This window comes from Suricata suricatta, chromosome 4 (genome assembly GCF_006229205.1).
Source record: "Suricata suricatta isolate VVHF042 chromosome 4, meerkat_22Aug2017_6uvM2_HiC, whole genome shotgun sequence".
NCBI classification, from domain to species: Eukaryota; Metazoa; Chordata; class Mammalia; order Carnivora; family Herpestidae; genus Suricata; species Suricata suricatta.
Genome location: NC_043703.1, coordinates 145,121,431 through 145,136,995, shown reverse-complemented (window position 1 = coordinate 145,136,995; position 15,565 = coordinate 145,121,431). Strand labels below are relative to the sequence as shown.

At 43.7% G+C, this 15,565-nt stretch overlaps 1 protein-coding gene across 2 annotated transcripts in view; it reads left to right on the top strand.

The window, feature by feature from the left end:
• Window positions 1-6,574: 6,574 nt before the first annotated feature.
• DRC1 (dynein regulatory complex subunit 1) overlaps window positions 6,575-15,565 on the top strand; it is a 38,229-nt gene continuing 29,238 nt past the window's right edge. Inside the window, exons 1-2 of one of the 2 annotated variants that reach the window (XM_029938138.1) lie at window positions 6,575-6,792; window positions 14,597-14,684. In XM_029938138.1, the coding sequence (XP_029793998.1) occupies window positions 6,638-6,792; window positions 14,597-14,684 (243 nt within the window). In that variant the 5' untranslated portion in view covers window positions 6,575-6,637. The remainder of the gene's footprint in view (window positions 6,793-14,596; window positions 14,685-15,565) is intronic. The other variant, XM_029938137.1, reaches the window with a different exon arrangement.

Sequence of the window (15,565 nt, the reverse complement as noted above, 5' to 3'; positions counted from 1 at the left end):
CTTTGCACAGGTGGCCCGAGCGACGGGATTGTGTTGCATTTGGTCTGAAAGGCCAGGTTCCCAGAATTGGAAAGTGGCACCTGGACTGATCTGAGAATCCTCTAACAAGGGCTTATCTCAATAGGAAAGTCTGTGTGGCCAAAACAGAAGAATTGTCTGGTCTTCTATAGACCATTTATTCACAGTGTCTTACTCTTCACAGAATCACTTGTAGAAAGGTAGCCTAAAGCAGAGTGGTGGTGTTTTTAAAGCTTGTGTTTTGGATCATGGCCTTAGCGTACCCAGTTGTTTTACAAAAGTAGAATTTCCTCTGGGTCCTGTGCCGAAGTTGGACGCTCAACATGGAACTTAAAGACAATATTAAAGACACCAGGATTGGGGATGCCTTATGGCTCTTCGGCTAAAGTCTTCTCTTGAGCAGTTTCTATGGGTAACCATTAAAATGTAGAATTGATGTTGATTTTATTAAAACATACACAGTTCGCCATGAGCCTTGATTCTTATATTCTTGACAAGCCCTTTTTAATTCTAAGGAGTAAGTTCTTGACCTTACTTGGAACATGTTTAGTTAGTACTTGACATTACTAACCCATTATTGGAGGGATTTTCATTTTGCAAGGTCTGTGAATGTTGCATTTTAAATGTTTGAATTACTGGTATCATTCAGTATCAGACTTTAACAGCTGCTGATGAAAACTGCCCACAATATTAACATCGTAGGTTATTTTGTTTAGACAACTCAAACTCAGTCAGCTTTCAGGAGATAAAGACCCAGCTACATGTAATGACTTGCTCCTTCCAAAATGTGCCAAGAAAGCAGACATCAGAATTTTTAAAAAATATTTTTAGCATTTATTTATTTTTGAGAGACAGAGACAGATCATGAGCAGGGGAGGGGCAGAGAGAGAGGAACACAGAATTGGAAGCAGGCTCCAGGCTCTGAGCTAGCGGTCAGCACAGAGCCTGATGTGGGGCTCGAACCCACGAACTGTGAGATCATGACCTGTGCCGAAGTTGGACGCTCAACTGACTGACCCACCCAGGCGCCCCGCAGATGTCAGTATTAAACTCCAAGTTTCAGTTGTTTTACAAAAGTAGAATTTCCTCTGGGTCCTGGGGGAGGCAGTAAATTATTGCCCCAGTGCGGACTCCCTGATTCCTACCTTGTCTCCTTCTCCTCCCATAGGACAAAGTAGTTTAAATTTGTAGCCAACGTAGGAAAAGGAATTGCTACTTTTCTGAGTAAGGCTTCATGCCCTGTGACTAAGGACAGGTGGGAGGCAGGAACTCTGCCGAATTTGTTGTTACGCGTTGCTCGGACCGATCACAGGGTGCTTTCTGTGGCCTCTGAGACCAGGATGTCTCCACCCCTTCTCAGGTACCTATTAACACCACCACTCACACACCTGGAATGCGTGTGCAACAAGCAGAATATATTAGTAAGATAAAAGGGAGCACAAAGCCTTTCATTTTCTCCTTCAAGTAGTTTAGTTGAGCATATTCATAATGGTCTGTCTAGAAGTCGCTGTGTTCCTGGTAAATAATGTAGCATATTATCTGATTGTGTGTGGTGTGTGTGTATATACAGATTTAATATGTCCACATGTATTTTCTGCATATCTATGTATGGTATATTCATATATACATGCAGTGTGTACTCTTGATTCTCTCTAAACTGGGACACCACGTTAGACCCGTTCTTCCTCTTGACCTAATTAATCAGCACGCAGCCCGTAACTCTGAGGCCTCTTCTGCCGCTAGAGCCCCTGTCATTCCTACTCGCAGTTCAGCTCCACCCCCAAGGAGGGCCCTTGTGAAATACCTCACTTTCTAGTTCCCTTTCACCTGCGAGTGTGAGCCAGAAAGACAGCTTTGGGGAAAGACACCTGCTTCCCTCAGGTCTGAGACTTCTGGCTCTGAGTGGTGGCGGGGCCCATTCCCGGCGGGAAGGCAGCTCTGGGAGCACTTGTGCTCCAGAGCTCGACGTGGGGGGAAAGATCGAGCTCTTGCAGAAATGGGGCTTCACAACCTGCTTAGAAGTTCCTTTGCTGCAGTGTTGCGAAGTCTTAGATGATGTGATCCACAAACATATCGCCACCATGCATGTCACTGTTCCTTTTGCATCATTGGTATTGCTGTTCCCCGTCGCTGGCCCCGATTATCAAGAGCTGACTGTTTCTTGCCGCTGGGCTGTAACCCTTGCCTTCTGAACTGGATTCCTGTTTATTTCTGCTGCTGTAAACCCCGAAAGGAATGCAGTCGGTTTTAATTTAAAATGGTTTCTATTATTGATACATATTTATTGTAATAAAAAGAAAAGAGTAATTTTTAAATCCTTTTACCTGTTTTCAGATTGTCTTCTTTATTTTTCGTTGGTAGATGCGAGAGGGGAGGGTGCCCTGAGGGAGACTCCTGTCCAGCCACTTGCGTCAGAATCATTGGTTATTTTAGAGCGGCACAGTAACAAGGTCGTTTGTTTTGTGTTGCTAAAGAATAATCAGCTGCCTGATTGATTCAGAAACCCCAGGACCAGGCAGGTGGCAGTAATATTCATTGTGTCCTGCTCTTGACTTCCCCGGAACCGGGTGCTGGGCAGTACATGACAGTGACTGGGTCACACTTCAGTTAGTCTGTGAGGCGGTTGCCTTATACCTGCGCACATTTCCTTATAGAAAATGTATGGTGTCCATTTCCCAGGCTAATTCCACAAGAATCTAATGACACACGCTTAGTACGCCTCAACTTTAGTTCAGCTTATAAACCATAAGCTTTTATTTTAAAAACACCTGTTTTCTAACATTGCTTCTGAGAATATCTCCTATCTTTTACATCAGAATTGGTTCCCAACTCTGGCAGCAGACATTTGAAGTTTTTTTTTCTGTAACTGGGTTTGAAGAGGGGAAAGTGCCCCGTATTTTACCCCTGGGCTGCCTCTCCAGCGGTGTTTTTAACGCCCTGCCCCCACCCAGCCCCCGGGTGTCCCCTCCGTTCTCCCTGCCCTTCCATCTGCAGACCCCGAACCCTAGCAGGGACCTGACACTTAGCAGGCACGTACTAGGTAAGCAGCGTGGGGCCGTCCAGGCTTGGACCCTGGGCCTCCGACGTGTCTTACTCTTCTTCCCGCTTTGCATCTCTTTTCCTTGCTCACAAATTTCCTGAAAGAAAACTTGATGATATCTGCTCCTTCCATTTCCCTTTTTGCTTTCATTCCGAAAATTTCTCCCAGACCTCCCAAACTTTGAATGCCATGACTGTTTCTTGGTCATGTTCAGCTTGGCAAGCTTTGACCCAGGCCAAGTTCTTTATTCTAAGCCTCCAATTCTTCACTCGTAAAATGGAATTGGTAACGTTACTGTGCTCATGCATGTATGTTGTGAATGATGCTTGGAGGTAGTTAGCATAGTGGGTGGTCTAAGGTAGGTGCTCAGTTTCTACTAACACCTAGGTCTCTCTCTCTCTCTCTTTTTTTTTTTGCCTTTGAACTTTTCCCTAAGCCTTATGACCTACTCACAACTTCCCTTTCCTTCTCTGTACCATCCTTTGTACCTTTTGTTGTCAATACATGATGATGGTGAGGCAGTTCTAAAAATAACTTGAATAAGGTTGCCTTCTGAGAATATCTTAGTAAAATTCACACAAATCGGGAGACAAGCATAATCCAAGAAATTATGTAAATGTTTGATGAATCCTCAAACCCCAATTAAGGCGATTTGGTGTAATCTAATGGATGCGAACATAAGTATGTAACTTAACTTAGTATACTAAAATCTAGTCAGTGTATCATTTTTCTGGAAAAAGACTGTACATTGAAGGTAGATGGCCAGACTAGCCTAGCAAAGGAAGCCCATGTAGCCAGAAGGGTTTGCATGTATTACCCTAGGATGGGGGGTGAAAGAACTTGACCTACCTAGTCTTTGTGGCAAGTTATACCCACTGTGGGCCCCTGGGTTCATTAGAGCCAGTTGCACAGTATCGAGAAACTTGCCGGTTATTTTTGGATTCCCTTGTAAATCGGCCACTGACATATGCTGGGCATAAGTCAGAAATACACAGGCTTTGGGTGTCAGTTTCCTGCTCAAATTAGGGTATCCTCTTTTTCTTTCATGAGCTTATTAGTGAAAGTCAATTCTCAGTTCAACTCTGCTTTGGAGCATTGCCTGCAGGTACGGACCAGACTGGATGCTTGTGAGTCATCACAGCAGACAGTTACCTACGGCCCTCCCCCAAATCCCTCTCACCCATGACATTGGCCTGCTGCAGTCACTTCGGGACCTCCTGTTATGACTCTTTAAAAAAATAATAAATTTCATTTTCTTTTATGATGTCAAAAGTGATTTGTATTATTTTTATTTTATTTTTTAAGTGTTTTCTTATTTATTTTTGAGAGACAGAGACAGCGTGAGCAGGGGAGGGTCAGAGAGAGAGGAAGAGACAGAATCTGAAGCAGGCTCCAGGCTCTTAGCTAGCTGTCAGCACAGAGCCCGACGCGGGGCTCGAATCCACAAACTGTAAGATCATGACCTGAGCATGTCCGGACGCTTAGTCGCCTGAGCCACCCAGGCGCCCCGATTTGTGTTATTTGTAAACTTTTTTTGTAGAATAGAAAATTAAAACCACCTGTGGGTCCAACCCCCAGAGATACCCACCACTTTTTTTCTTTTTCCTTTCTTTTTTCAAATCAAAAGCTTTATTAAAGCACTGTAAATTTAGGCAAATAATGGATATTAATTTCTACATTTTAATTCTTCACCTCCCCCAACATTTTTATTTGAATTCCAGCTAATTAACATGGAGTGTACAATACAGTGATTCAACACTTGCATACAATGCCCGGTACTTATTACAAGTCCACTCCTTGATCCCCATCACCTTTTCCCTCCCTCCCCCGCCACAGCCCTCTCTTCTGGTAAGCATCTATTTGTTCTCTGTATCCTTAAGACTCTGTTTCTTGGTTTGCCCCTCTGTCTCCCCCACGCCACTTCCCCCACCCCCACTATGCTTGTTTGTTTTGTTTCTTAAATTCCACATGAGTGAAATCATACGGTGTTTGTCTTTTTGACTTATCTTGCTTAAAATTATACTTTAGCTCTACCCATATTGTTGCAAGTGGCAAGATTTCATTATTTTTTATGGCTGAGTAATAACCCATTGTCTACACACCACATCGTCTTTTTTCATTCATCAGTTGATGGACACTTGAGCTGTTTTCATAATTTGGCTATTGTAGGAAATGCTGCTATAAACATCAGGGTGCATGTATCCCTTTTTAAAATATTTTTATTTAGACTTCAGTCAGCTAATATACAGTGTAATATTAGGTTCAGACGTACATTATAGCAATTCAACATTTGCATATAACACATAGGATACAAAATCAATGTATAGAAATCTGTTGCATTTCTATACACCAGTAATGCAACAGCAGAAACAAAAATTGAAGAATCAATCCCATTTACAATTGCACCCAAACCAACAAGTTACCTAGGAATAAACCAAAGAGGAGAAAGACCTGTACTCTGAAAACTATAACACAAAAAAGACATCCATGCTCATGAATTGGAAGAACAAATATTGTTAAAATGTCTATACTACCCAAAGCAATCTACGCATTTAATGCAATCCCTATTGAAATACCAAAAGCATTTTTCACAGAGCTAGAATCCTAAAATTTGTATGAAATCACTAAAGGCCCTGAATAGCCAAAGCAACCTTGAGAAAGCAAAGCAAAGCTGGAGGCATCACATTTCTGGAGTTTATATTACAAAGCTGTAATAATCAAAACAGTATGGTACTGGCACAAAGACAAATAGCTCAATGGAACAGAATAGAAAACCCAGAAATGAACCCAGATCTATATGGTCAATTAATATCCACTGGGTAAAGAATACCCAGTGGGAAAAAGTAATCTCTTCAATGAATGATGTTGGAAAACTGTGGACAGCAACATACAAAAGAAGTTAACTGTGCACGACACACAAAAATAAATTCAAAATGGACTACAGACCAATGTGAGAACTGAAACCCTAAAGATCCTAGAAGAGAACACAGGCAGTAACTGCTCTGATATTGGCCCTGCCTTGTGTTCATTTTTCTTGCGTAGGTGCTATACAAATACTTCAAGTAAGATCACATTCCATCTACTCTGCTGCACCTTCTCTTCCTCATGTAATACAGCTTTGTCTTTCTAGGTCAGCTCCATTCTTAGTGGCTGCATTGTTTTCCATCCCATGAAAGCTTGATCAGTTCCCCTACTGATGGACTTCGGGGTGATAACCAGTGTTTTAACAGAATTAACCGTAGCGAGCATACAGATACATCTGTGTACCTTTCATTCAGCAAACATTGGTTGCGCACTTACTACACATTAGGTATGCTAGGCGCTATCCGTACAGGGCTGGATGAAACTGATGTAATTTTCACCCTGCGAAGGTAGAGCCTCAGTCGCATTCTCTCTCCAGAATAAAAATCACCAACCGGCACGACTTCTGAACGCCGGTAGGCGGAGCCTGAGGAACGCTGCGCGCGCACTCCAGTTGCGGGTCAGGTGACTGCTCCCTGGCAACGGCTTGTTGCTAGCAACCGGGCGGTGGGGCGGCGGTGGGCCTTGCCGAGCTGCCTGCGGCGGGAGGCACCTGCCATGAATCCGCCGGGATCCCTGGGGATCCTGGAGGACAAGGAGAAGGAACGCTTGTCCACCCCGATTCTCGGGCCATCCATACTCTCTGACAACCCTTACGAGCGGATCCAGGCCCGGCGCCTCCGCATCGCCGCGCGCCTGGAAGCCCGGAGGCGGTGAGCCGGGGTCTGGGCGGGTCCGCAGCGGAGCGCCGGGGTGACGGCGACGCAGGGTGGGGACGGGGCGGGCGCCTTCCAGGGGAGGGAGGTCTTGCGGGGAGCTGCCGGCGGGCCCCACATGTGAGCGGGACTTGTTTCTCTAAGAGGTAGGAAAAGTTTCTTTGAGAAGGTTCAAGCGAAGTATGGGATACCAAAACATGCATTATGCTTGTAAAGTCAAAGACGGAAATAATAGGTCCCTTTCAGCACTTTTCCCGAGAGCCATGCACTGTCAGCAATACACAGAAGACACAGGCCATCCGTCACCTGCCCTCAGAGGTCCTTTTTTCCTCCTGTCCCAACCTGCCTGCCTTCCAGATGCATTTCTGGAGTGGACCTCTGCTGTCACTTCTGATGGTCTCAGTGGCTTATCTGGATGTGTGACAACCCTGGTTCCTGAAGGGTCTGAGACTGATAATCATAAAAACCTTCTCAGGCCAGGGTTGTTGCCTGTCCACTCACAGACGCACTGGGCTGTCCTAAGGGGGTGCCAAGAGCCACTGCATGATCTTCTGAACTCCGGAACACCTTCGCTGTGTAACAGCACTTCTACCTTGACCTACCAAGGTGGTGACTTCTTGTCTGCTGGCCATTGGACACAAGGGTCCTGGAGTGGTGTGGCTGTGTTCCAACAAAACTTTATGGACACTGAAATTTGAATGTCATATCATGTACATGTGTCACAAAACATTCTTGATGTTTTTCTAAGTTAAGAAGCTTCATTTAGAAAAATGTAATGTTTTATTTATTTTTGAAAGAGAGTGAGAGAGCGAGCATGAGCAGGGGAGGGTCAGAGAGGGAGACACAGAATCTGAAGACAGGCTCCAGGCTCTGAGCTAGCTGTCAGCACAGAGCCTGACTTGGGGGTCGAACCCAGGAACCATGAGATCATGACCTGAGCCGAAGCTGGGTGCTCAACCGACTGAGCCACCCAAGTGCCCCGAGAAGCGATACTTTTTAAGGGAAGTTTTAGGTTCACAGTAAAATTGAATGGAAGGTACAGGGATGTCCCATATGCCTTCTGCCTTCACACACCCATGGCCTGTCCCACTACCAACATCCCCCACCAGAGTGGTACATTTGTCACAAATGATGAACCTGCATTGATGCATCATTACCCAACATTCATAGTTTGCTTATAATTCACTCTTGGTGTTCTATGGATTTTAACAAATATATAGTGACTTGTATCTATCATTATAAGATCAGACAGAATAGTTTCATTGCCCTAAAAATCCTTGTGCTCTGCCTATTCATCTGATCTTTTTCTTTAACCATTAAAAAGTGGAAAAATCATTATTTGCTTGTGAGCCCTACAGAAACAGGTGGGTCATATTTAACTCACATGCCAATCTTGATGTAAGAGATCCATGTGACGTTTTGTGGGATATCTAGATGGTCCTGATCTATTCAGACTATATTTTGACAGTGATTAGAAGAATAACATGACCCTGTAAGTGTGGGGGTTGTATGCGTATGCCTTATTATCTGTTCCCTGTAAATGTGAACTTCCTGATTCTTTTTTCCGACTGAGGTAGAAAATAATACATTTGGCCCAATCAGCTGCCACCTTGTATGTACCTACCTAAGGCCCCTCTGATCTGCTCTAGCAAAGATACCACATTTGCGTGGATGCAGCAATCAGGGCTACTACTTGGCTGAGTTTGCAGTATTGACAGACATTTTCTGAGAGCCATCTAGTTTTTGGAGGGACCAGATGCATGAATTAAATGGAGACTCAATAGGAACCATCCCTCCTGCATCCTTGAGATCCGTGAGGGAGACACTAACACTCACAGTACCCCCCCGCTCCTGGTTTGTGACTATTTTTATGAACTCAGGTGCATCTGTAGAGGTGTCCCACTGGCCTTCCCTGCCATGATAAGGCTTACTCACAGGCTAAAGACTACTGCGGAATTTCTCAAATTTCTCCATATGTTAAGAGCATTCTGGTTGCTCGTTGAGGGAATGGTTTGGAGAAGCTAGAAGTGTCAGTAAGGAGGCCAGTTAGGAAGCAGTTGCCAGGTGAGGGGGTGAAGCTGGTCCGGACTAGTTAGTGGCAGTGGGTTTGGAGAGAAAGCGAATGTTACTCAAGATATATTTTAGAGCTTAATTGGTCTAGATTTATTGATTTTGGGCATGCCAGTCAAATATTGGGGGGGACAAAACCCAGGAATGGCTTGAACAGCTCAGTAGATGATAGTGATTTTTATTGAGATAATAAAGATGATGGGGAAAGTGAGGCAGGATTTGGAAATCAAGAGTTTCGCTTTGGACATATTAAGTGAAGTTGGTTTGAGGGAAGACATTAAAACCTAGAGGTCCATTAGACAGTTGGACACGGTTTTAAACTCAGAAGAGGATCTGGGTGAGAGATGTCAGTTAAAAGAGTCAGTGGCATTATGATTGTATTGAAAACCATGGGAATGTATTAAATTTCACTGGAAAAGAGGATAAAAATAGATGAGAAGAGAACTCAGGCCAAGCCCTAGGAAAGGTCTGTATTTAGAAATGGGTAGGGAAGGAAACTCTAGCATCATTTAAGGATGACATAGAATGGCCACTTGGTCCTGGTGGAAAATAAGTGACGTGCAGAGTCATACCTAATTTAACACCTGGAGCCAGTAGTTTTTAAAACACAGCTAATAATAATAGTCTGGAAAGAAAAGCAGACAGTGAACATTTTCTTTGATTGAACTTTGTTTATATAACCAGGCCAGTAAAATAATTTTACAAATAAAAGTAAATGTTACAATACGAAATAAGAAAATAGTAATGGATCAATACCTTTTAATTATATTAATGTATTTTTTTTTTGGTGGCAGGGGTGGAGAGAGGAAGAAAAAACATGAAGGAATGTTTCCACAAGTGTTTTCTTTTTTTTTTTAATTTAAAAAAAATGTTTTATTTATTTTTGATACAGAGAAAGACAGAGTATGAGAGGAAGAGGGGCAGAGAGAGAAGGAGACACAGAACCGGAAGCAGGCTCCAGGCTCTGAGCTAGCTGTCAGCACAGAGCTTGACGCGGGGCTCGAACCCACGAACATGAGATCTGACCTGAGCCGAAGTCGGAGGCTTAGCTGACTGAGCCACCCAGGTGCCCCTCCACAAGTGTTTTCAAAAGAATTCTGCAAGATGTAGAGAATGATTGTAAATGGCAGAACTGAATCACTAGCTCCATGCATGGATGTCAGAGCCCAACTCTGTGAATTAACTTCCTTTAAAAAATTTTTTTTAATGTTTATTTATTTTTGAGAGAGAAATAGAGAGTGAGGGAGGAAGGGGCAGAGAGAGAGGGAGACACAGAATCTGAAGCAGACTCCAGGCTCTGAGCTGTCAGCACAGAAACCGATGCAGGGCTCGAACTCACGAACCATGAGATTATGAAATGAGTTGAAGTTGGACACTTAACTGACTAAGCCATCGAGGCACCCCTGAATTAGTTAAAGATAAGAAATAGAAAGGTGTGATATTGAAGCCTACACATATATTATTAAAAAAATTTTTAATGTTTTATTTATTTTTGAGAGAGAGAGAGACAGTATGAGCAGGGGAGGGTCAGAGAGAGAGGGAGACACAGAATCTGAAGACAGGCTCCGGGCTCTAAGCTAGCTGTCAGCACAGAGCCTGACACAGGGCTTGAATCCACGAATGCGAGATCATGACCTGAGCTGAAGCCAGATGCTCGACTGACTGAGCCACCCAGGTGCCCCTGCACATATATTATTAAAAGTCAACAGTAACTGCAGGAATGGTTTAGAACTTAGATCAACAAAAGATTTTTCAGAAAGGTGTGTTTTACCACTGACCTTGTTTTGTTACTGGCCCATGTTGATAATAAAAAGCAGACTTTTGGTCCATTGTATTGTTTTAAATTATTTATAGGTTCTTCAATTACCTCTGGTGCACACCGCCCTAATTGCTTGTGCCTTGATATGCCACTGAGGTGTAGCTTCTGCGAAGAAACTGTTAATAGAATCAAATGTCATAGAAAAATAAAGAACAGAATTAATAGGCTAACGCTTCTGAAACTCCCAGTCTCTACCATCTCAGTTGAAATTTGAAATTCCTGGGAGATGTGATTTGGGAGTGAGGATGACAGATGGAACACATACATTTATCTTGGATCTCTATCAAAACTCCATTAGCGTGACATTTAAAGGGATTAAATAAAAAAGACATAAACCCACAAAGTCAGGCAAAACAGAAGGACTCAATAGCAACAACATTTTGGAAGCTGGGAATCCTAAGGACAGATGGTTGATGGCTTAGCAGATTCAAGAACATGGTGGTGAGGAAAGCTGAGAGCCCCCCTTGACTGACTCGGCAGTAAGTCTGCAAAAGGCCAGGGAATTGGAAACATCAGGTTCCTGTGGAAGTAGAGGTGAAGGAGGGGACGAAAATAAGGTTTGGAAAATGAACAGTTGGATGTCAAGAACATTTTTCCCACCTTGCACAAAAGACTGGGAGTTTGGAGGAAGTAAAATGGAGGCTCTCTGGTTTGGGGCCCACTGGACAGAGATGAGGCAAGAACACTGGACTAAAAGCAAAGGGGGGCGCCTGGGGGGCTCAGATGGTTGAGTGTCTGACTCTTGATTTCAGCTCAGGTCATGATACCAGGGTCATGGGAGGGAGCTCCGTGTCAGGCTGAGCATAGAGCCTATGTAAGATTCTCTCTCTCTCTCTCTCTCTCTCTCTCTCTCTTTCTCTCTGTCTCTCTCTCTAATAAAAAAGAATAAAAAAATAACAAAAGCAAGGGCGTTCTGTGACCATGTGCACCCTGGAGATGAGTCCTTGCTTTCTTTCTGCTCATTCTGGAAATCTGGGCAGTGGGAGCTTCACATCCAGGCAGGAGATTGATGTCTCTTCGTAGAACCTGACCGCCCCCAGGGAAGGATTTAAAGGCACTGAAAGCCAGATTGGTGCATCAGGCCATTCAAGTAGATCATCCTGCACTCAAGTTCACTGTTAAGCTACCCCCTTGCATTCAGAGCTTTCATTCAGTTTTCCCATGTTACGGGGATAAGGTAGCCAACGATTTCTAGACGTCTGAGGAAAGTCTTTATCATGAAAGATAGACACCACAATGAACACACGGAAAAAAGTGACTTAGGGGTGCCTGGGTGGCTCAGTCGGTTAAACGTCCAACTTTGGCTCAGGTCACGATCTCGCGGTTCGTGGGTTCGAGTCCCGCATTGGGCTCTTTGCTGACAGCTAGCTCAGAGCCTGGAGCCTGCTTCCAATTCTCTGTCTCCCTCTGTCTCTGACCCTCCCCTGCTCACGCTGTCTCTCTCTCTCTCTCTCTCTCTCTCTCTCTCTCTCTCAAAAATAAATAAAAACATAAAAAATTAAAAAGAAAAAAAAAGAAAAAAGCAACTTAGAGGAACTTGAGACTATGTAGGAAGAAAAGGCAAGCCTATCATTAAGATGATCCAAGGAGAAAAAAGAAATGATATTGCAACCATGAAACAAGAATAGGATGCTGTTGAAAGAGGTGTTGAGAGAACAAAATAGAGCTCTTGGAAATTAAAAAACATGATAGGAATGGAAAACTCTAGAAGGGTTGGGAAGTGAAGGTTGTGGAATGGCACGGAAGAGAGAGCAACAAGAAAAGCAGAAACTAGTAGAAAAACTATTTTTGAAAATTAGAGAACTAGTTCCGGAGATCTAGTATTCCTTTCTATTTTTTTCTTTCAATGTTTGTTTACTTTTGAGTGAAAGGGAGAGAAAGTGTGAGCAGGGGAGGGGCAGAGAGAGAAGGGACAGAGGATCCGAAAGAGACTCTGCACTAACAGCAGAGAGCTTGATGAGGGGCTCAAACTTGGAACCTAACCAGGAGATCAGGACCTGAACCGAAGTCCGACATCAACCAACAGAGCCCCCCAGGCGTCCCTAATATCTCCTTTCTAGATCCATAAAGAAAGGGCAGAGCAAACAGAGGGGAGGAAATTATCACTGAAAGTATTTGAGAAAATTGATCAGAACTGAAGTTCACGAGTTTCCAGCTGGTGGGGAACCTGACTGAAAATGTGCAGCCCAATGGATACAAGTAGACCCACCCACAAGCACAACATGGAGAAAGTTGAGTGTTACTCAAAAACCCAAGTTTGGCTGCCTATTGCTTGAAAAGCCAATACTCAAGAGCCAAGTTTTGATTGGAAGAGAATCTGAGCTTTATTTAGAGGGCTGGCCACCTGGGGAGAAGGGAGACTAGTTCAAAAACCAACTCAGGTTTCCGCCTGGTCCAAAGATTTTGGGGAGTTAATCAGTTAATCAGTGGTCCATAACACTTCCTGATAGCAAGCAGACCCAATAGTGCCAGCTAGACTTTAACATGGCGGTCAGAGGTCAGAGGTCAGAGGTGGTGCCTGGGGTGGAGGGGTGGGGGAAGGTTGTGCGAGAGGGTTTGGTCCTGAGTCTTTCTAGGAAACAATGCAATGCATAATCTATAGATACACAAAGAAAAGTTTAATTAATTGATCACTCAGGTTAAAAAGCTTACTAAAATGTAAAGACTACTAAGGTGGCCAGAGGGGCCGAGGCAGGGGCTTCCAGAGCACTGAGAACCAAGAGAAGGAGCCTACAATTTTCCAGGGTGGAAACAACTGCCACATGCAAAGACAGGATTAAGAAACCGAGCAACTGCAGGTTTTTGAAACAGCAACACTGGAAGGTAGAAGACAATGGGGCAATGCTCTCAAATTCTGAAGGAAGATGATTTCCAACCCCAAACTCAAATCCCAGCCAAACAATTAATTCAGTTACAATTTTTTTAATCCTGGGAAGGGACTTTGATTGCTCGGGAGGTGGGGTATTCAAGAAGATGGCAGCCCATTGAGACCCCCTGTATGGCAGTGGTGAGGAAGCAGTTTCCTGAAAGTGGGATTCCGCTCAAACCTGAGGAGTGGCAAGCCTGGGACAACTCCTTTGGAATATGGTAGGTCAGCGTTGAACGACAGAAGTACAATATGAGGGGGTGGCTGGGTTGGTTGAGCATCCAACTCGATTTCAGCTCAGGTCATGATCTCGTGGTTCATGAATTAGAGCCCCACATGGGGCTCTGTGCTGGTGGTGCAGAGTCTACTTGGGATTTTCTCTCTCCCCTCTTTCTCACCCCTACCTCGATTGTTCTCTCTCCAAATAAATAAATAAACTTAAAAAAAAGAAACACGGTGTGAGCCACATATGTAATTAAGACTTCTCTACTGAAATTTCTGTAAATTTCTCAAAACACAAAACAAAACACACATTTTTTCTAGTAGCTCTGTTAAAGTAAACAAAACTAAACAGGTGACATTAAATTTTGTAATTTATTTAACCTTCTGCCTAGAAATATTATTTTAACATGTAATCAGTATAAATCATATTGAGATAGTTTGCCTTTTTTTCATTCAAAGTCTTAAAATCCATGTAGTTTGTATATTATACTCAGTTTGGATCAGCCCCGTGTGCATAGTAGCTGCCATATTGGACAGTTAAGTATCTTTTACCAGTTTATGCCTTGCTTTTTAAGGAGAAGAGTTTTAAATTTTAGGAAGTAAAGTCTTCCAATCTTTTTTTTCTCCTCCTTTGGTCTTATTCACAGATGGGTTCGCTCCTGTGTTTACTTCTAGTGTTTTTATGATTGTGTTTCTAAAAAATATTAAAATTTTTATCCATGTGGGGTGTATTTTTGTATGTGGTGTGATGTATTGTGAAAGCTCTAAATATAGAATCTATGTACTGGAAGTAACTTCAGTTTCTCTGCTGTCTCCCGTCATAGGGAAGCACTTGGAGAATATTTAGATGGAAAGAAAGAGAGTGAGGAAGATCAAAGCAAGAGCTTCAAGCAGAAAGAAGAAAGCAGACTGGTATGAGCTGGGTGGCAGATGGGTCCCATCAGCTGGTGACACTAGGGAGCTGGGTGTGATGTCATGGCTTTCATACTTTGCTAGAAGGATCTCAATAGAGACTCTGTGTTCCTGCCTCTAGGCAGAGGTGAATTTGAATCTTTCCCATCTTGAGAGCTCTCTAGGAGTGAGCATTCATATTATCTGATGGAGTCTTCATAAAATCAAGTCCAAATGTTTAAGTTGCCCATTCAGGGCCTACAGTTCCCATCCTAATTTCACAATCTATCCCACTGGTACTTACCTTGGGCCTTTGCTCTGTCTTGGCTGATCTGCTCGCTCACCTCCAGTGCGGTTCCACGCTTCCTATTTTGTGCCTCTGATCATCCAGATGCTAAGCCCCTCCCCTCTTCCTCCCTCACCTCTACCTTTCTTTTCCTCTCCTTTCATCAGTTGGCTCCCCATATTCAAGACCATTTGAAGTCCCAACTTGAGAGGACTTTAAGTCCATGATACACATCCAATACTTCTCTGTGTCACGCATTTAATTTTAGACCATTTTCTCCCTTCTGTGACTTCAAATGTGTGTGCCTGCAGTGTCCCCAGGAGAGCTGTGAGCTCTGTATCCCTGAGGAGTAGTGCTGAGCTTGGACTCCATATAAAAAGAAAGTCGTTGATGGATCTCCCACAGCAATGCCCGGGCTCCTGGGATATTTAGTAAAGGATTTGGAACAAGAAGTGCAGGAAGAATCAACAACAGTTCCAAACAGTGAGCGGAACTGGCAAAGTGCTGCATTTAATTAAGTGCTACATGAATGACACAGGCACTGGGACTGCAGGAATTGAGGTGGGGAGGGAGGAGGGCTCCCCAAGCGGGGCTGGGCGGGTAAGGTTATATGGAG